The following is a 20961-nucleotide window of genomic DNA, read 5'->3' on the forward strand; positions in this document are numbered from 1 at the left end:
TTTAGAAAGACTTCTTTGGAGCAAATCCTATTAAGTTGTCAGGAAATCAGCAGTTCAGTTCACAGGAGTCAGCAGCGGAAGTGATCCACTCTCAAACACTTTAACACCAGCAGTCTAGTTAGCAACTGTGCTAGCACGACATAGCAGAGACAGCCAGGCCTCAGCTTCAACACAAGTCAGCAGGAGGGACCAGGAGGAATGCTAGGAAGTCCTTAGCTGTGATCCTCTCAGCAAAGTGAAGATCAGCGAAGATGAAAGACCCAGAAGCATTGCACAGCTAGCTCTGTAAACAAGCCTAGCTCAGCCTCACACTGTCCATTGAGTTCTTTCTATTTATGCTCTCTCCAAACATCACGTGTCCTCTTGCCTCAGCATGTGTCTTGCTCAGCTGACATCACTCTGCCAATCAGCCCGAATCCTCGCAAGCAGCAAGAAACTGAAGTAAGCCGCAGCAGCATAAAAAAGAGTTTTTTGGTGCGTTTCTCTCTACAAAGTCCTGACAAAAGCAGCTCAACTACACAATGTAAGGCAGGCCAATCCATTCTTGTCGTTAGCAAAGAACCCCTATCACATGTTCTTTCATGTGCTTGTTTCAGCAGACAGAACATCCTTTCTCCTGTGTCTGCTTCAGTGAAACGTTCCTTCACAAGTCTGCCTTAGCCTTTCATCCGTGTTCACTTCAGGAAAACACCCCTTCAAGTGTTTCCCCAGCAAAACACCATGCAACACAACTGACTTTCCAAAGAACGCTTTTAAGTTTCCACTTCAATGTGTCATTGTGGGGATGGACTTTTAGGTGTCCTATGTTCAATCTACACCCAGTGTGATTCCTCTGTCTGCAGATCAAGAGGTAGAACTCTCATCTCCTTCTCCAGCACCATGTCTGCCTGCAATCCACCATGCTCCCCGCCATGATGATAATAGACTAAATCTCTGAAACTGTAAGCCAGTCCCTGAAATGCTGTCCTTTGTAAGAGCTGGCCTGGTCATAGTGTCTCTTCACAGCAATAAAACTCTAACTAAAACAAACTCTAACAGGTCCCAAGACCTTAGGAGAACTGATGTCACCAAGGCATCAATCATTCTGACAAAGAGCCCAGTACAGATTCCAAAATTTGCCTAAATAATAACAAAGACTTAATCTATCATAGTCTATAATTCCGGAAAAGTCTCTAAATATACTAACCTTGCCTCCTGGCTTCTGTAGCTCTGCTTATTGCTAACTGTTCTTGCTAAATAAAGTGTGTCAATCAGAATATGGGTTTTGTGCACACAAAGCCAAGATCAGTAAGGATTGTGGCTACGTTAATTTGTGTGACCTAGAGGCAAAAGCTGATGGACAAGCCACAGAAAAATGCTGCTCACTGGCTTATTCTCCATGGTTTGCTCAGCCTGCTTTCTCAACCCAGGACCACTGGCCCAGGGTAGCCCCACTCTTAATGAGGTAGGCCCTTCCTAATTAAGAAAATGCCCAACAGGCTTACCTACAGCCCAATCTTATGGAATCATTTTCTCAATTGAGGCTCCCTCCTCTTGAAGACTCTTAGCTTGTGTCAAGTTGACATGCAACTAAGCAGCATACATACAAATAATGAAGAATACATTTTTAAAAATTAGAAAAAAGGATGCCTTTTCAAAATTAAAACAGCAAGTAAGCAAATCTAAATCACAGTAAGATGTTACACCATACTCACTAGTGTGATTATTGCCAAAAAACAAAAGAAAAGAAGAGGTACCCATGCAGACATGGAGATTGCAGATTCCATGCATCCCTTATGGGTGCAAAACATTAAAGCAAGTAAGTCCAATAGTCTTATGGTGCCTGAAACAATAAACAGAACCCCCATGTAACCTACCAAGTCCATAGTCAAGTATGTATCCAAAACAATGAAGGACCGGGACTCATACTTTACAACAGACAAACCTAAATAACCGATTGATGAATGAGAAAATAAAATCTGGTATAAATAATGGGATTATGTCTTCAGGCATATGAGAGAATGAGAAATTCTGATACATAATGAGGTCTGGTCAAACCTTGAAAATGTGCTGAGTAACTTATCAGACTCCACAGGAAAAATACATAAGATATCCATCGTATGACACATTCATCATAGGCAACCTACAGAAGTAGGTTAGAATCTACGGGGGATGAGAAGAGGAACTGGAGAATCACTACTTAGTGTGTAAGTTTTCTATCTAGGCTAAAATAATTGGTGATAGTTGCATTAAACCATGAATATACTTATAAAGCCATCTTAAATTCTTAAAATGAGGCTGGGCATGGTTGCAAATGCCTTTAATTCTAGCGCTCAGGAGGTAGACAGATGAATCTATGAGTAGCAGGACAGCCTGATCTACATAGTGTGTTCCAGGACATCCAGAGGTACAAAGACAATTCCTGTCTCAAAAGAGAGAAAGAAAGAAGGAAGAAAATAAAAAAGAGAGAAAAGGAAAGAAAAAAGAAAAGGTTAAAATGGTTAACATTTGGGGCTGGAGAGATAGGGGTTAAGAGCACTGGCTGCTGCTCTTTCAGAGGCCCTGAGTTCCCAGCACATGATGGCTCACAACCATCTGTAATGGGATCCAAGCCATCCTCTGGTGGTCCAAAGACATTGTATTCATATACATAAAATAAGTAGATCTTTTCAAAAATGGTTAAGATTTTTATATATTCTTCTTTTTGCTTTCTGTCCATTATAATTACATATAATTATTGGTTATATAATGATGTCTGATGTATACAGGGTGGAACAACTAAATCAAGTGGATTAACAGACCCAAAGGGGATAGTGGCCATGAAAGACAGGTATAAAAATAAATCCTCTCATGGGCTGGAGAGATGGCTCAGAGGTTAAGAGCACTGGCTGCTCTTCCGGAGGTCCTGAGTTCAATTTCCAGCAACTACATGGTGGCTCACAACCATCTGTAATGAGATCTGGTGCTCTCTTCTGGTGTGTCTGAAGACAGCTACAGTGGACTCACATAAATAAAAATTAATTTAAAAAATTAAAAAAAAATAATAAGTCCTCTCTTACAACCAAGAATTCACTGTTCTGCATAAGTTTAGGCATAATCAAAGCTATGATTATGCTAAAATTGAGGCTGGTCCTAAGAATAGTTTATAATTTAAAAGGACAGATGAGGGGTTGGGGATTTAGCTCAGTGGTAGAGCTCTTGCCTAGGAAGCACAAGGCCCTGGGTTCGGTCCCCAGCTCCGAAAAAAAAGAACCAAAAAAAAAAGACAGATGAATAAACTAAGGTTTATCTGATCAACATTCTAATTTTCATGTGATAATTACCCCTTTTCCATATGTGTTGTCCTGAATGTGCAATCATGAGGTGGAGAGTTAAAGGTACCTAATTTACTGCAAGTCAATGTATGTTTCAATGTAGTAATATACTGTCAATTTAAATTTTCATTTTAAGAGTTGTTCATTTCCAGCACAATGGTAGTGTCACACACTTTCAATCCCTAGCACTCAGCAGACAAGCAGGCAGATCTCTTGTGAGTTCAAGACCAGGTTAGTCTATAGAATGAGTTCCAGGACAGCCAAGGTTACACTGAGAAACCCCCCAAAAAAGTTAATTGCCCAACTGTGATACTAAAACTTCCAAAAACAAACCAAACAAAAGCAGCCATAAATTGAAAAAAGGAAGGGTTTATTCTTATAATTACAACACTCAGAAAGTTTAGAAATCAGATCTCTGTGAATTCAAAGTGAAGAGAAAAGAAGGGAGAGAAAGGGAAAGGAAAAGAAAGAAGGGAAGGGAAGGGGGAGAAAAAAAGTCTCTTAACTCTTTGGTCCAAGAAGATGGCTCAGCAGATAAGGATGCTGCTAAGCCTGGACACCTGAGTTTGATCCCTGAAAGAAGAGCACTGATTCTCAAAAGTTGTCCTCTGACCTCCATGTGTGCACACATGCACATACATACAGTAAGATGAAAAACCCTTAATTAGCATATCCATCACTAAAAATATCACTTGTTGCTCCTATCTAACTGCAACTTCCTATCCTTTGATCAAGATCTCCCACCTCCCAGGATCTGAAAACTTCCGTAAATTCAATTGTTTTTGGATTCTCCATTAAGTGAGATGTGATTTTTGACTTATTGTAACTAGCTTAACTCATTATATATAATGAATATATGTATTCATTATATTGAACTATTCAATATTCATTTCATCCTATTCAATTTCATTACAGTGAAATATATATGTATATCCATTATGTGTCTATATAGCCATATATTAGATTTATTATATATTTGTACTAATTATAAATTATTTAAGTATGTAGACATATAATGAACACACAAATATATATTCGCATATAAAGTTTGTGTGTATATATCTGGCCTCCACAGACACTAAACACACACATGCGCACATGTGCACACCTCTCACTCAAAAATAAACTTTTAAAAAGATTCAGAATGTAGTTTTCTGCAAAAAAAATGTTTTTTGAAGATGTAGTTAATGTAAAGATCTGGAAATAAGATCATTCTAGAATCCGGTAGGCCCTAAATCCAAGGAAGAGTGTCCCTTAAAGAAACACAAAAGGGGGTTGGGGATTTAGCTCAGTGGTAGAGCGCTTGCCTAGGAAGCGCAAGGCCCTGGGTTCGGTCCCCAGCTCCGGGGAGAAAAAAAAAAAAAAAAAAAAAAGAAACACAAAAGATGAGAGGGATAGAAAGAAGGCAACCTTCTGAAGACAGAGGCCATGAGAGAAGTGCAAACACCAGTAATATAAAGGCCTTCAGAGAACACAGGGCCTGCTTGACATTGTGATTTCTTTGGAATTTTAATTTTTTGATTTATTTTATATGTGTAAGTGTTTTTCCTTCATGTATGTATATATAAGTCTTCCCAAAGAAGACCACTTAACTCTTAATCACTGAGTCATCTCTCCAGCTCAACACCTTGATTTCTTATTTGTATTCTCCAAAACTGTGAGCCAATACATTGTGGTAATAATTTCTTTTTTTCTTTCTTTTTTTTTTTTTCAGAGCTGGGGACCGAACCCAGGGCCTTGTGCTTGCTAGGCAAGCGCTCTACCACTGAGCTAAATCCCCAACCCCGTGGTAATAATTTATTATAGGAAACCTAGGAAACTAAGACAGAGACTGGTATGTGAAAGCACAGATTTACCCTAACAAAAACGGAGCAAGACTTAGTGTCATACCCAAACAGAAAGGAGAACAACAGGAAGTTTTCTCGCTCTATGTATCAAGTTCCAGAACACCCAGATATATATATGACCTTGATTCAAACAAGATTTAGGGGGGGAAAAAAGGGGGGGAATACAGACTGCTCCAAATAGATGTTGTTAAATAGATGTTGTTTAAGGCCATTTTGGGGAGAGTTCTAGAGGTTGGGAGGAGAAACAAGAAAAAAGTTCCAGGTGAACCTGGTGGTCCATGTCTGTATCCCACTGCTAGACAAGCAGAGACAGAAGAGTCCATTAGGAGTCTGGGGCCAGCCAGTGTAGCTATATGTAAAGCAAGACCCTTGTCTAAAAAAGCAAGTGAAAACTTTTATTTTTATCATAAAATATTAAAACAAGTCTGTAATCCAATAAAAAGTTATCTACCTATTCCTGTGATTTCTTATACCTGCCTACATGCATTTCAATGTTTATAAATTATTATAATACTACCGACCACACTTATAAGTTTCATTTTTATTTATGTTTATGTGTGTGATTATTTAAGTTCATGTGTACCACATGCCCAAAGAGAAAAGAGGGCACTGGATACCCTGGAACCAGAAAGTTACAAATGGCTGTGAACTATCTGATATAGATACTAGAATTGAACCCAGGCCCTGTGGAAGAGCAGTAAACACCATCTAGCAGCTGAACCATCCATCTAGCCAAGAGATCTATTTATCTATCTTTTTATCTTTATGTATAGAGGTGTTCTGCATGTATTGTCTAGGAACCTAATGTGCCTGCCACTTGCAGAGGATAGAAGTCGGCATTGGGTCTCCTGGAACTGGAAATACAAATGGTTGTGAGACTATGTGGGTACCAGGTCAAACTCTGAAACAGCCAGTGCTCTTTACTGTGGGAGCACCTCTCTAGTCTAACATACTATTGCACTCTCTTTCTATCTCTGTCTCCTAAAGCCTGACAAGTGCTACCCACAACTTTCTCTAAGTTCAGATATAAGCAAGCATCCTGACACATATGTGGAAACAAGGTAAGTGCATTTTACAAATACATAAACATACTGTTTATGCATATGCTTTCTATATTTAAGCATACTGAATATTTCAAATTTAATATATAGAAATTAGGGCTGGAGAGATGGCTCAGAGGTTAAGAGCACTGTCTGCTCTTCCAGAGGTCCTGAGTTCAATTCCCAGCAACCACATGGTGGCTCACAACCATCTATAATGAGATCTGATGCCCTCTTCTGGCCTGCGGTTGTACATGCAGGCAGAATGCTGTAAACATAATAAATAAATCTATCTTAAATATATATATATATATATAGAAATTAGGCGTTAAAATAAATATAACTACAAGTTATCTTGAAACTCTAAAGTAGTAATTTTACAATGAAATATGGCAGATTTAGACTTGTTATTTCATAATACAATTGAGTCATATGAAAACTATTTATAAGCTTGATCAATCTACAAACCTATCTTAGAAGACAAAAAAATATAATTTTAAAATAATTCAAAAAAAATTCCCAAAATATTCTAGTATTAAAGTGTGAGACAAAGAGAGCAAATGCTGACCTTTACCCATACACAGAAAGGTGTAAACTTGGTTCTCTGCGTAACGCAGAGGGTAATGGTACTACTCATCCATCTGCATACTCCTCTCCCCTAGTTCACAAACTAGAGACTGGCATTCATATGTAATCTGACTAAATATCAAGTCAATATAGTCTAACTGCTATCTGTTTTTCTAACTGCACACAAATAGGAAAATGAGACACCTATACACAATGTATGGTTGTCAACACAACTATTTTAAAATAATCACTGCTGGGATTAAAGATGTATGACTCCATCATAAGATTCCAGTAAGAATCTTTTGCATGCTTTTTTTTTTTCCCGGAGCTGGGGACCGAACCCAGGGCCTTAAGCGCTCTACCGCTGAGCTAAATCCCCAACCCCTCCAGTAAGAATCTTATATCCCATTTCATCCATGAAATTTCAGATTTACTAACCTCCTGGTACAATCTAGGTCTATGCAGATAACAACAAAGCACAATCATTTTTTTTTTTGGTTCTTTTTTTTTTTTTTTCAGAGCTGGGGACCGAACCCAGGGCCTTGCGCTTCCTAGGCAAGCACTCTACCACTGAGCTAAATCCCCAACTCCCAAAGCGCAATCATTTATCTGTATTAAATGTCAGGCCTGCAGGCACATGCCTGTAATACCAGCTCTTGGAAAGTAGAAGCAAGAGGCAGATCAAGGTAAACTGTGGATACAAAGCTAATTCAAGGCCAGCCTAGGCTACATGAGACGTTTTCAAAATAATTAAGAGAAAAGAAAAAGAAAACTGTACTAAACAACTCCCATCAATCTGCCTATAATGGATTTAACATTTTGGAAGGGAGAAAAGGTATTTGTATCACAGAAACCAACTCTCTTGAACATTTTAACAATGATAAAATGGATTATGGATGCAAAAGCTATTGAAAATATTGGATGTGGAGCTAGAGAAATGGCCCAGAGGTTAAGAGCACTGGCTCTTCTTCCAGAGGACTCAAGTTCAAAACCCAGTGCCCACTGGCAGTTCTTGTCTGAAACTTCATTCTCAAGGGATCCCCTTCTTGACTCCACAGGCACTGTAATGTGGTACAGACAACACCCATACACATTAAAGTTTTAATTAAGATAAATATATATTGAATGTAGAAGCTGGAGAGTAGGAAGCACATAGGCTGCTCTTGCAGAGGACCTGGATTCAGTTACCAACACCCATATGGTACCTCATATCCATCTATAATTCTAATTCTAGGTTATCTAAAGCCCCCTTCTGGCCTCCAAAAGCACCAGACATGGACATAGCACATACATACATGTAAGCAAGCACTCAAATATACAAAATAATAAATGAACACTGACTGCTCTTCCAAAGGACCTGGGTGTGGTTCTCAGCACCCTGTGGCTCCCAACCATCTATAATTCCAGTTCCAGAGTGTCTAACTTCTTCTGACCATGCATGTGGACAATGCATGTATGTAATACACACATATAAGCTGAAGACTCATGCACATTAAAAAAACCTAATCCAGGGTTGGGGATTTAGCTCAGTGGTAGAGCGCTTACCTAGGAAGCGCAAGGCCCTGGGTTCGGTCCCCAGCTCCGGGGGAAAAAAAAAAAAAAAAAAAAAAAAACCTAATCCATATATATATATATTACAAACATCCTCCACAATTTATTATGTAAAACCTGTACAAGTGCTCCATGTGCTTCATGGTATCAAATATGTTTGAAAGCTGGGCTGTGGCTCAATGGTAAAGCATGCATGAAGCCCTGAGTTCAATTCCCAGCACAGAAAAGAAAAAAGGTTTCCTTTTTAGAAAGGGTCTCACCATTCAGCCCTGACTACCATGAAACTTGCTGTGTAGAGCAAGGTGCCCTCACAAAGACCCACTGCGTTTGCTTTCTGAGTGCTACTATTAAAAGTATGACCATTGGCTGCTTTAAAAAAGAAAAATTTCCCTGCAATCCCTTTTCCACCTAACATACATACATGAAAAAGAATATACTTAAATAATTTAATCTGTCAGCAAAGTGCTCAGACTTTTCTAAGACATTCTATAAAGCAAATGACAACAGCATTAATAGTAAATGAGCATCTCTGAATTTACACTATAGTTAATTTGTTCTTTATATTTAAGTTAGTAGACATGTCACATGCATTCACTCAAGAGAGTTTACTACTAACCAGAAATTGGAAAACAACTAAGAATTTCAAAACATATATATTCTATATCAGTATTTATGGTAAATGACCTATTGGATATATATTATACATCTAACCTGTCCTATGATTAATATATGAAGAGAACCTAACATTTTGCAAATCTAAGACTACCAACATTAAATTTTAATTGTTAAAAATGCTAAAATGCGGTGTGGGTGTACCTAAAAGACTAACGACTGGGTAAAGAGATGGCTAGGGGGTTGGAGATTTAGCTCAGCGGTAGAGCACTTGCCTAGCAAGCGCAAGGCCCTGGGTTCGGTCCCCAGCTCCGAAAAAAAGAAAAAAAAGAAGAAAAAAAAGAAAAAAAAAAAAAGAGATGGCTAGATGAAATAACTACGTAGTAAACAGGTATCTAGGTATACTGTCACTAGTAGAATCTAGGGGTTTGGGAATGCAGTTGCACCCTGAATTTAAAATGCATTTTTACTTTTCTTGACAGTTATAAACAGTTTCTTAATGAACTGTTAGGAACATCTGCTAAGGCATCTTTTACATTTTTAAAAAGAGAAACTCCTCAAGCTAGGAGTGCACCTCAGTGGTACAGGCTTGTCAAGCAGATGTAAGGCCCAGGATCCAAGGCCAGGACTGGAAGAATTAAAAACAAAACAAAGCAAAAAAAAAAAGAAAAAAAATCTTACATGCAACCAACACAAGCTTGCAAATCCATATTCAAATCTCAGATCAAAACTCTGGACTTTTAGATAGGAAATAAGTCTACATTTCAGCCACAAACAGGCAGCATAGTTACTGAGGTTGAACTCTTTACAAAGCACTTCACACAATGTCAGGCACATGGTCAGGACTCAGTATGTTAACAGTATGTATCTCTGAATAGACATCGATGCTGAATGGAAAAAGCATTTTTGGTTGAGAGTCAGTAATAAAGTTTTAACCACTCATCATTTGGAGACCATTTCCAAAAGGAAGACTCTTGATAGAAAACTTGACAAACTTGATACTTAACATGCTGGTGGAGGAGAGTTTAAAAAAAAAGAAAAAGACTTGAAAAAAACATTACTCAATGGATAGTATTGTTCTCCATCTTTAGAAAATTACTCACAATTAAATTTTTAAAAAAAGTTTCAAGACAAACTTTTATAAGGCTTACAACTCCTGTGTAGACAAGGCTTCACCTAGGCAGGCAAGGCTGGCTGGGAACATTCTAACGACAAAACTTGTCACTCTTCCACGTCCCTAACTGCAGGTAAAGAAGCTAGACTACAACACATCCGTAGCTATCAAAAACGGTTCCCCAAGCCCCAAGACCATAACCCCACTTCTTCTAAGGTGTAGAGTACCACGTCCACTTTGGAGCTTGATAACGGTCAAGGGGGAGGGGAGTGGAGGCAGGAAGATGAATCGGCTTCGGTGTTCCCGCAGCACCCTCCCGGTTACTCCACAAGAGACAACCAATCCTCCACGACTTCTTCCCGCCACCGCTACCCCCACCTGACCTCTCCCCAGAGAAACTTCCACAGACTCCGTTTACCTCGAGGATGCAGAATCGGAGTCTGACACCTTGCGTCCCCGAGGCTCCCCGCATACGCACCACCACCCACACGCCGGGGAAGGGAGGGGACCCAAGCGGACCACGGTCCCAGCCCCTCCCCCTCCCCGCCGGCCACCGAGCTTTGTCCCACCTGCCGAGTGGACCCCGGTGCCGCCTCCGGCCGCCCCTCCCTCAGGCCGTCGACCACTGCGCCACCCATGAGCTCCGGGCTGGTCGGGGCCGACCGCGCCCCGCCCCCCGCCCGCCCGCAGCCCGCAGCCCGCCCGCGGCCTCACCTCACCTACCCTCTTTCGGGGGCCGGTCTCCACCTCCCGCTCCGCCATGTTGGGCCCCGCTCGGAACCGCGGCAGCTCCCGGCGCGGCAGCCCCGGCCCCTCTCGGCCCCCGCCCACACTGCAGACACGGCGCTTCACTCGCTGCGGTCCGGTCCCCTTGGCCCCCGCCGGGCCTGGCGCGGGAGTGACGAGGGGGCGGAGGCCCGCGCGCTGGCCGCAGATCCTGGGGTCCCACGGGCGGGCGCGTGGGCACGAGGGCCTGCCGGGGCAGGGGGGCCGGGACTCGGGGGGTTAATGGCCTCCAAGGGGCCCCGTGAGTAGGATTATTTTCTCTCAGAGAAATTCCTCCGCCTGTGGTTTCTTAAAGGGATCTCCAAACCAGCCCCTTGCGCGCGCCCCTGATGCGCAGGCGCGCTACAAGCCCCTCCTCCCTTTCCCACCAAGCCCCCGGTCCTGAGCGTGCGCGGTGAGTGGCCCAGGCTAGGCCTAATCCTGTTAGTCTCTTTGCTGCCAGCAGCTGCTCCCACCACTCAACTATGGCCGCTCCCTTAAAGGGACCATGACGAAGGGGTGATGTCAGAATGAAAGATCTTAATGAGAGGACTATTTGGAGGACTGGGTGAAATGTCAATGAGGGGTTCACATCACCACTCTACACCTGACTACAGAGATAGTGCTAAAAGGAGAAAATGCTGATGACCTGAAGTTCTCAGTGAACCTCTGAACGTGAAGAATCCCAACCAAGAAGAAAACAAGACTACTGTCTCAAGGAGAAACCAACAGCTTGTCAAGTAAAGGGCGTATACCATCAAGAACAACTTCCAACCTTAAAGTCAGATCCACTGGTGGTTTTGAAGACAGAACCAACAACTAAAGATAATTTCTTCAATAACTGTTTGTCATTAGAATGCCAAAATGGGGAAGGATCTTAGAAACCATCTACTTACTCCATTGCTCTCAAAGTTAACATTTCAGTATGGTCATTTGAAGTAAATTAATTTACCTCAAGATATCGAATGGCTGGTGAGGAACTAGAACCCAGTCTGGAATTGCATTCCTCCAGGATACTAAACACACAAAACTGTCCTCGGGGGAAGAGAACATAAAATGTAAAGAGCCTTGATAATTCAACAACATGGCTGCTCTCCTGGGAAGTCACATGGTGATGATCTACAACTGCTGTGTGCCATCATTTGTCTCCACTGAAGAAACTTGAGGATCTGACTTGAAGGATAGGAGTTGAACTGTCAAGGCAGAAAATCCAAGGTTAGGGGCACTTTCTTCCCTGAAGAAAGCCAGAGAGAATGAGAGCTGAAGTCCTCACGTGGGATTCTTAAGGAAGGATTAGGCGCAACGGACAGATGTGTAGTAAAAAATACAAGGAAATTAGTTAGGGTTGGTTGGGGTTGGGTTGGGTTGGTCTAGGTTGCTATTGTAATCCAGGGTGGCCTGGAACTGGTGGTCCTCCTGCCTTGACCAAGTGCTTGGAGTGCTGGGATACTAGAAATCCCCAAAGAACTAATTAGAAGAAAAAAAAATTAAGTCTCTGGTTGAAGAGTTGTCCTTCTCCATGGAAATACTTACTCAAAGGGAACCTAGAAGCTCCTATTCTTACAGGATGAGACTCACTCTACAACTATACTTCTGTGTGTTGGGCAGTAGCTCTTTGAACCCAGGAACTTTGGCTGAACACTGGAAAGGCTGAAAGTTTCCATGCTGGTCCTTGGTTCTCACCTAGGCCTGTTATCTTTTGTTTCACTTATGGGCAGAACAAAAAGAAACATTCATTTCTGCCAGATAATTTTTTAAAATATTTTATTTATTTATTATATCTGAGTACACTGTAGCTGTCTTCAGACACACCAGAAGAGGGCATCAGATCTCATTACAGATGGTTATGAGCCACCATGTGGTTGCTGGGATTTGAACTCAGGACCTTTGGAAGAATAGTCGGTGCTCTTAACCACTGAGCCATCTCTCCAGCCCCAGATAATTTTTTTAATATCCTAGACTCTTTATTTGCACATCCAAGGCAAAAAGCAAATAGAAAGATCAAGAAAAGATGTTTTCAGGGATCGCAGTTAAATACAAGGTTGGATGGTTTCCACCTTTTTATTGACTGTAGAATACTCCCTTCTAATAAAATCCAACAGCTTAAAATGGAACTTCTGAAGGGAACACTTCAAAGGCAGATAGCAGCCTGGTCTACATAGACAGTCTAAAATAAGAAAAGGGGGGAAAAAAACAGTAAAGTGGAACTTCTGATATTCAGCTGAAAATGGGGAACCCAGCCTCAGCCTTGCTCTCTCTTCCTCTACTCATGTGTCCTATCCTTGGAAACTGGGCTTTTTTTTTTTTTAATGGTTTAAGTGCATTGATTTAGTTTGAGTACACCATATTTTCTTCTGCAGTGCTGGGGACCTCCCTCACATAGCTAAGAAAGCATTCACGCAGTGAGACTCACCCCAACGCCCATTTCCACAGTTTAAGGTGAAATCAAAACCCAGATAAGAAGTGAATAGCACAAGATTACACAAAGGATTAGTCACAGCATCAGGACTGACAGGCATCCGGACTCTCAGCCTAAGGCTCTCCGTTACAACAGGAAGTTTCTTGAGGTCTAATAAGTTGGGTCTTGAATAATAGGTGTGATTTGCACATTCCAGATAATGTCTAAGCAAACGGGGGGGGGATATTTGGTATAATTATTTATATAGAAGGAGAAAAGAGAAAGCATGGAGGGAACACCACAGAGCTAACCAAAATTTACAAAGAAGTTCATAGAGATCAAGAGGTCATTAAAAGCAAGACCAAGACAAAATGCAAAGATAGGTCCTCCCTGGGACATTTGAAATTTCCTAAGAGCTGTAAATTGATGGCCTTGTGGCCAAATCTGTCTGACAGACAGATACATATCTGATTTGTCTGAATACAGTTATATAGTGTTGATAATGTTTATTTTGTGACTTGACTTTCTCATTTGGAAATGGGTCACTGGAAGGATTAAATTAGTAAATACCCGCAAATCTCTTAGAACACTCTTGGTTCCTGATATGGCACCTGAATCACTGTTCTGTTGCTATGAAGAGACATCACGACCAAGGCAAGTGTTACAAAAGAAAGCATTTAATTGAGAGCTTAAAGCTGGGTGTGGTAGTGTACACCTTGAATCCCAGCACTCAGGAGGCAGAGGCAGACAGATCTCTGAGTTCGGAAGCCAGCCTGGTCTATGGAACAAGTTCCAGGACAGCCAGGACTACATAGAAAAACTCTGTTTTGAGAAACTAATAAGTAGGGGCTGGAGAGATGGCTCAGCAGTTTGGAGCACTGACTGCTCTTCCACAGGTCCTGAGTTCAAATCCCAGCACCCACATGGTGGCTCACAACCATCTGTAACGGGATTTGATGCCCTCTTTGATGTGTCTGAAGACAGCTACAGTGTGCTTATATATAATAAATAAATAAATCTTTTTTAAAAAAGAGAGAAACTAATAATTAGCATTGTTATTATCACTGTTTAAGATTAATATGTATTATTACTAACGAAATGTATCATCATTATTTTATCGGGGGCTTGCTTACAGTTTCAGAAGTTCAGCCCTTTATCAACATGGCAGGGAATACCTTGCAAAGCTGTAGCCTGGGCCTGGCATGGGCTTTTTAAAACCTCAAAGTCCGGGCTGGAGAGATGGCTCAGCGGTTAAGAGCACCCGACTGCTCTTCCAGAGGTCCTGAGTTCAATTCCCAGCAACCACATGGTGGCTCACAACCATCTGTAAAGAGATCCGATGCCCTCTTCTGGTGTATCTGAAGACAGCTACAGTGTACTTATATCTAATAAATGAATAAATCTTAAAAAAAAAAAAAAAGCATTAAAAAAAAAAAAAAACCTCAAAGTCCACAAGAACACACTTCATAATCACTAAGCATTTAAATTATGAGCCTATGGGGGCTGTACCACATACCATATCAACATTGATATTTTTTAAATTATTTATTTTATGTGTATGAGTACACTAGCTGCTTTCAGATACACCAGAAGAGAGTGTTGGGTCCCATTACAGATGATTGTGAGCCATCATGTGGTTGCTGGGAGTTGAACTCAGGACTTGTGAAAGAGCAGTCAGTGCTCTTAACCACTGAGCCATCTCTACCCCACCATTATTATTTTTAAAGTGTTTTTTTGGTTGGTTGATTGGTGATTGATTGGTTGCTTGGTTGCTTGGTTGGTTTGGTTTTTCAAGACGTGTTTTCTCTGTGTAGTCCTGACTGTCCTGGAACTTTGTTCTATAGACGAGGCTGGCCTCAAACTCAAGAGATCCTTCTACCTCTGCCTCCTGAGTGCTGGGATTAAAGGTGTGCAATACCACTACTCAACTAAAGTATATTTAGATTATTTGTTGGCGTGTACATGCGTGTGTGTGTGTGTGTGTGTGTGTGTGTTTCTGTGTCTATGTGTGTGTCTGTGTGTCTGTGTCTGTGTGTGTCTGTGTGTGTGCCTGTGTGTGTGTGTGTGTGTCTGTGTGCATGTGTCTGTGTGTGTGTGTGTGTGTGTGTGTATGTCTGTATGTGTGTGTGTGTGTGTGTGATGGGTTGGGGGAGGAGCGAATGTAGCACGTGTGTGGAGATCAGACGCCATCTTTCAGGAACTGGCTCTTCCTGTCCACTATGGTATTCAAAGCCCCAAGTCAGATGATCATCTGGTCTCTACACTCAGTGCTTTTACCCATCTCAGAAGGCCAAGTTCTTGTATTATTTATTCATCTTATCTTTCTACGTTTTAAAAGTATATTCCAGCATTTTAAATGTGATAACTCACCTACAAATCCACTTTTCTGACACCTAAAGTAAAGTAATATAAATCTTGAATATAATGGGGAAGGGTGGTACTTTGCAAATATCAAGTCAATTCAATTTCAACATCTGAAGTCAGGCTCTTCTCTGCAGGATAGACCTAAGAAGAATTTCTCCAATCGGAAGATATTAAAATAGGCTTTCAAGGGGTAAAAAAAATAACTTGCTGGATTGCCTTCATTGCATCTAATCTACTTAGTTGTGCAAATTTTACCCAGAGTTCTCTCACACTCCAGAGAACACACTTCTTCCATTTAGAACAACTAAACCATGAGGGTGTGACACAGCCTGGCATTTAACAACAGGGTAAAAGGAAGAAGAAGAAAGGGGCATGGTCATCCATCAGGAGGCCCAAGCACAGTCTCCCCACTCGAACTCTTCAATATAGAAAGGCTTCTTTCGGGGTTGGGGATTTAGCTCAGTGGTAGAGCGCTTGCCTAGCAAGCGCAAGGCCCTGGGTTCGGTCCCCAGCTCTGGAAAAAAAAAAAAAGGCTTCCTTCTTGCTCTGAGAAACAGACACCTTGCAGACTCGGGCTGCATGACAAACACTGGCCACACATGTGAAAGTGATGTCAACGTGTACACAAGAAAAGAGAAGGCTCGCATCCAGCTCAGAGATTCACTCAAGCCAGATAAACCCAGGTTTGATACACAAGAATTATATTCACATCATTACTGGAAGAACCCTGCAAAAAAAAAATGGTCCTTTAATCCTAGATCATACAGAATCTATCCAGAAGTTCCTACAGATCCTAGAGAAGACTCAGGAAGCCAAGAATGTCATGGTTTGAATATGGTTGGCCCAGAGAGTGGCACTATTAGAAGTGTGGCCTTGTTGGAAGAAGTGTGTCACTGTTGGGATGGGCTTGGAGACCCTCCTCCTAGCTGCCTGAAGATGCCCAGTCTGTTCCTGGCTTCCTTCAGATGAAGATGTAGAACTCTCAGCTCCTCCTGCATCATGCCTGCCTGGACGCTGCCATGCTCCCCTCCTTGATGATACCAGACTGAACCTCTGAACCTGAAAGCCAGCCCCAAGTAAATGTTGTCCTTTATAAAACTTGAATTAGTTATGGTGTCTGTTCACAGCAATAAAACCCTAACTAAGACACAAGAATCATGGCTGGGGGTGGCTGGAGAGATGGCTCAGCGGTTAAGAGCACTGACTGTTCTTCCAGAGGTCCTGAGTTCAATTCCCAGCAACCACATGGTGGCTCACAACCATCTGTAACAGAATCTGATGCCCTCTTCTGGTGTGTCTGAAGACAGCTACAGTGTACTTATATATAATAATTAAATCTTTAAAAAAAAAAAAAAAGAATCATGGCTGGCAAGTTGAAGGGCAGCCAGTCAGTGGCTCTGTAAATCACATAGATCTAAGACAAAGTAACAGACCTCAGAAAGTGTTGTTTGCCTAGGCTCTGCAAAGACTCCTCAGGGCCAGGATAGGAGATGTACTACTCACTACTGACCAGCAGGTTGCTGAACATCAGAAGAAGAAAGGAAATTGGAACCCAAGATCTCAGGTTTTTCCACCTGCAATGCCTCCCTCTAAACGGAGATACCATTTTTAAAATAGGGCATTTACATGGGCCAGACTTCTAGCCATTTCACTGAACTATGTTCTAATGGGAACTGACAGGTACATAGATGAGGTACACTCCAGAGACCCCTAAGAAGATAAACAATACTGAGATACAAAGAGGAGGGAAGTTACTTCAGATAAGCTAGTCAGAGACTGTGTTTCTTGGGGTGAATTTGTCACCCATTACTTAAATAATGACCAAGAGCCTACTGTACCAAGTACCTGATAGAAAGCATTCCAAACAAAGGGAACAGCAAGAATAAAACCTGACAGACCCAGACGATGGCAACACTCCAGAGGCAGCGGTAGTGAGTTCAAGGCCAGCCTGGTCGCCATAGAAAGTTCTAGGCCAGCCAGGCCTACAAAGTGAGACCTTCTCTTAGAAAAGAGAGGGAAGGGGTTGGGGATTTAGCTCAGTAGTAGAGCGCTTGCCTAGGAAGCACAAGGCCCTGGGTTCAGTCCCCAGCTCCAAAAAAAAGAACCAAAAAAAAAAAAAAAAAAAAAAGAAAAGAGTGGGAAAAAAAGAAGCCTTTCCACAGAAAGGAACCTGAAGTGTTCGGGGACAGCCAGCGTCCCTAGAACCTAGCAGTCCTCAGTCCCAGGAACAGAACATGAAGTCAGAAGGAAAGGCAACAGACGAAAGACTGACTTTTTTTTTTGAGACAGTTTTATATATACCAAACTGGTCTTTACTTTGCCATGTGGCTAAGGGTGACCTTGGATTTCTGATCCTCCCAGCCTTCACCCTTCCGAGCACAGAATTCACAGGTATGCATGCTTGCTTCAAGGGTGGGGTTTTTTGTTTAAGCGCTGGACTTTACTTTGCATACGAGAGGAAGCCATTGTAGACCTTGTGGGAAAGTCCTGTAATCTCTAGAAACCATTAGGGGACAAGGGTGGATATAAATGAAGAAACTCTGTGGCAGTCAGGAAGACAATAACAGTCAAAAATACTAGCAAGGGAGGCAATCGGAGTTAGTTGAACTCAGATGCCTTTTTTTTTTTTTTTTTTGGAGATTTAACCAATAAAATTGCTTAGGGGGCAAGAAGAGACAGGACTGGCTTAATTGATTTCTTGTTAACCTTAACAACTGCACGGTAGGTATAGGGCAATTATTTGAAATGAAATAGAGTAGATTTGAAGGACTGGGAAGAAAAAAGAGGAATGTCTCTGGCATGTTGAATTTGAAGTGTGTCTTACACATCCCAGCAAAAGTGTTCAATAGGCAGCTGGATATTGGAGCCTGAGCTTCAGGAGAGACAACAGAGCTAGACAGAGAAGAGAGGAAGTCATCAGTATAAACCTTAGACAGGGGCTGGGGATTTAGCTCAGTGGTAGAGCGCTTACCTAGGAAGCGCAAGGTCCTGGGTTCGGTCCCCAGCTCCGGAAAAAAAGAACCAAAAAAAAAAAAAAAAAAAAAAAACCTTAGACAGAGAGGCTTTCCCAGAGACTATAAAGCGCTCTATGCCCTGAGGCAGACTGACATTTATAGCACAGGAAGAGAAAAAGACTCCATACTAGGTGAGGAAAGACAGAAGAATGTGAGGTCTAGAGAGCCAATAGAAGTCTTTCAGTGGGGCTGGGGATTTAGCTCAGTGGTAGAGTGCTTGCCTAGGAAGCACAAGGCCCTGGGTTCGGTCCCCAGCTCAAAAAAAAAAAAAAAAAGAAGTCTTTCAGTGTGACTGCTGAGATGGCCCAGGGGTAAAGGCACTTGAACTTAAACCTGGAAAACCTCATGGTGGAAGGAGAGAACTGACTCTTGGACGTTGTCCTGGTCAGAGCACAACACAGTAAACAATTTTTTTTTTTTTTTTTTACAGAACAGAAATACAATCCATGGGCATGGACCGCTGATTCATAAAGTTTCACTGTAAGAACAGAGGGACGGACGACCGTGGTGCTGCATGCCTTTAACCCCAGTCCTCAGGACACCGGCAGGTGAGTTATAGGCTAGCCTCATCTACAGGATAAGTTGCAAGGCAGCCTGGGCAATATATGTAATGGCTATTCTTGGTCATCAACTTGACTACATCTGGAATTAACTAAACCCCAAGTGGCCGGGCACACCTGTGAGGGAACGTTTTCTTGACTAAAGTATTTAACGTTTAAGGCGGGAAGACCCACCTGAAATCTGGGCCGCAACTTCTCATGGCCACCTACGTGCAGGACAAGGAAGAAGGAAGCATTTGTTCTCTGCCTGCTTGCCCTCCCTCTGACTGGCCCATTCCTTCAGTGACACTGGAGCCTACCTCTTCAGGATTCTGACATACACTGAAGACCAGCTAAGACACCCAGCCTTCTGGGCTGAACGACTACTGGATTCTTGACCTTTCGATTGGTAGACAGCCATCGTTGGACTAGCTAGACCACAACCAGACTGGACCTTTACATTTGAGGCCTTACTGAGTGAGTTCCAGGGGAGCCAGGGATACACAGAGAAACCACTTCTCAAAGGGGAAAAAAAGTGACTGTCATTATGCTTCTATGGGTCTTGTTTTTCAAGTCCTAGTGAGTAAAACAAAAACTTAGTGCTTAGGGTTGGGGATTTAGCTCAGTGGTAGAGTGCTTGCCTAGCAAGTACAAGGCCCTGGGTTCAGTCCCCAGCTCCCAAAAAAAGAAAAAAAAATGACTTTCATCCTACAAAAACTTAGTGCTTATATGTTAAAGATAGAAACATTTAGCTCCAGTAAGTTAAGGTCGTTTAGATATGGCCTGGCCAAGTGACCGTAAATGGTTACAAGCCCAGTCAATAATCGTGAGATCTTTTTATATTCTAAAATAGTGACAATGACCACACCAACCACTGATTTCAGTGGAACAGAAATCCTTTTTTTTTCAAAATTAAGGTTTTCATGGGGGTGGAGAGAAGGTTCAGTGTGTAAGGAGAGCACCAGCTGCTTTTCCAGAGGACAAGAGTTTAGTCCTAGCACCCGCACTATGACTTACAACTCCAGTTCCATAGGATCTGATGCCCCCTTCTGGCCTCCTTGGTTACCACATGAACCTGAGGCACAGGTCTACATGAAGGCAAACCACTGCATAAAAGCATACGAATAAAGTAAAATGGGCTGGAGAGATGGCTTAAGAGCACTGGCTGTTCTTCCAGAGGTCCTGAGTTCAATTCCCAGCAACACATGGTGGCTCACAACCATCGGTAATGGGATCAGAATGCCCTTTTCTGGTGTTTCTGAATACAGATACAGTGTACCCACATACATAAAATAAGTAAATAAATCTTTAAATAAAATAAAGCCAAACTTAGTGGCACACCTTTTTAGTCACAGCATTCAGGAGGCAGGGGATGGAGGACTTCTGTGGGTTCAAAGCCAGCCTGGTCTAAATCACGATACCCTAACTTAAAGAAAAAAGGACACACATGACCACTTGTCAATCACTTATTAGTGATTCAAATACTAAAAATAGGCTTCATTTTTGGAAATGTAGGAACAAGAACCAGAATTTGGCTTTTCTGACTTTTATTTCTGGTTTTCCCCTAGATGTCTAAATTTCTTACTTTTCCCATTGGAACAAACTGTCCTATTACCACCCATTGCCTAGGCTGTAAACTTGTGCTGTCAAGAACAGTGCTTTAAAGCTTTGAATTGGTTTTGTTTCTTTGCTTTGTTTTTGTGCCTCGAGACAGGGTCTTACCATTTAGCTCCAGCTAAGCACACTGGTCTTTCTGCCTCTGCCTCCAGAAAGCTAAAACTAAGAGTATGCACCTCAGCTTTAAGAGCTGGAGAGATGGGGTTGGGGATTTAGCTCAGTGGTAGAGTGCTTGCCTAG

General features: G+C 42.0%; 1 protein-coding gene and 1 long non-coding RNA gene across 7 annotated transcripts in view; one reads left to right on the top strand and one right to left on the bottom strand.

The window, feature by feature from the left end:
- The window catches only part of Zmym4 (zinc finger MYM-type containing 4), a 120493-nt gene extending 106477 nt beyond the window's left edge, over window positions 1-14016 (bottom strand). For 3 of the 6 annotated variants that reach the window (XM_039110031.2, XM_063287760.1, XM_063287761.1), the window contains exon 1: window positions 10748-14016. Coding sequence is in view for 5 of the 6 variants with exons in the window: in XM_063287760.1 (XP_063143830.1) it covers window positions 10748-10786 (39 nt within the window). In the remaining variant the exon portion in view is untranslated. Of the gene's footprint in view, window positions 1-10442; window positions 10513-10747 lie in introns of those variants that run through there. The other 3 variants (NM_001107982.2, NM_001415925.1, XM_017593403.2) reach the window with 2 other exon arrangements.
- Window positions 14016-20432, top strand: LOC108351035 (uncharacterized). The gene is made up of 3 exons (XR_005504996.2): window positions 14016-17942; window positions 18996-19113; window positions 19286-20432. It is a non-coding gene; the product is annotated as an uncharacterized LOC108351035 (long non-coding RNA).
- Window positions 20433-20961: the final 529 nt, after the last annotated feature.

The sequence above is a fragment of the Rattus norvegicus genome, chromosome 5, assembly GCF_036323735.1.
Source record: "Rattus norvegicus strain BN/NHsdMcwi chromosome 5, GRCr8, whole genome shotgun sequence".
NCBI classification, from domain to species: Eukaryota; Metazoa; Chordata; class Mammalia; order Rodentia; family Muridae; genus Rattus; species Rattus norvegicus.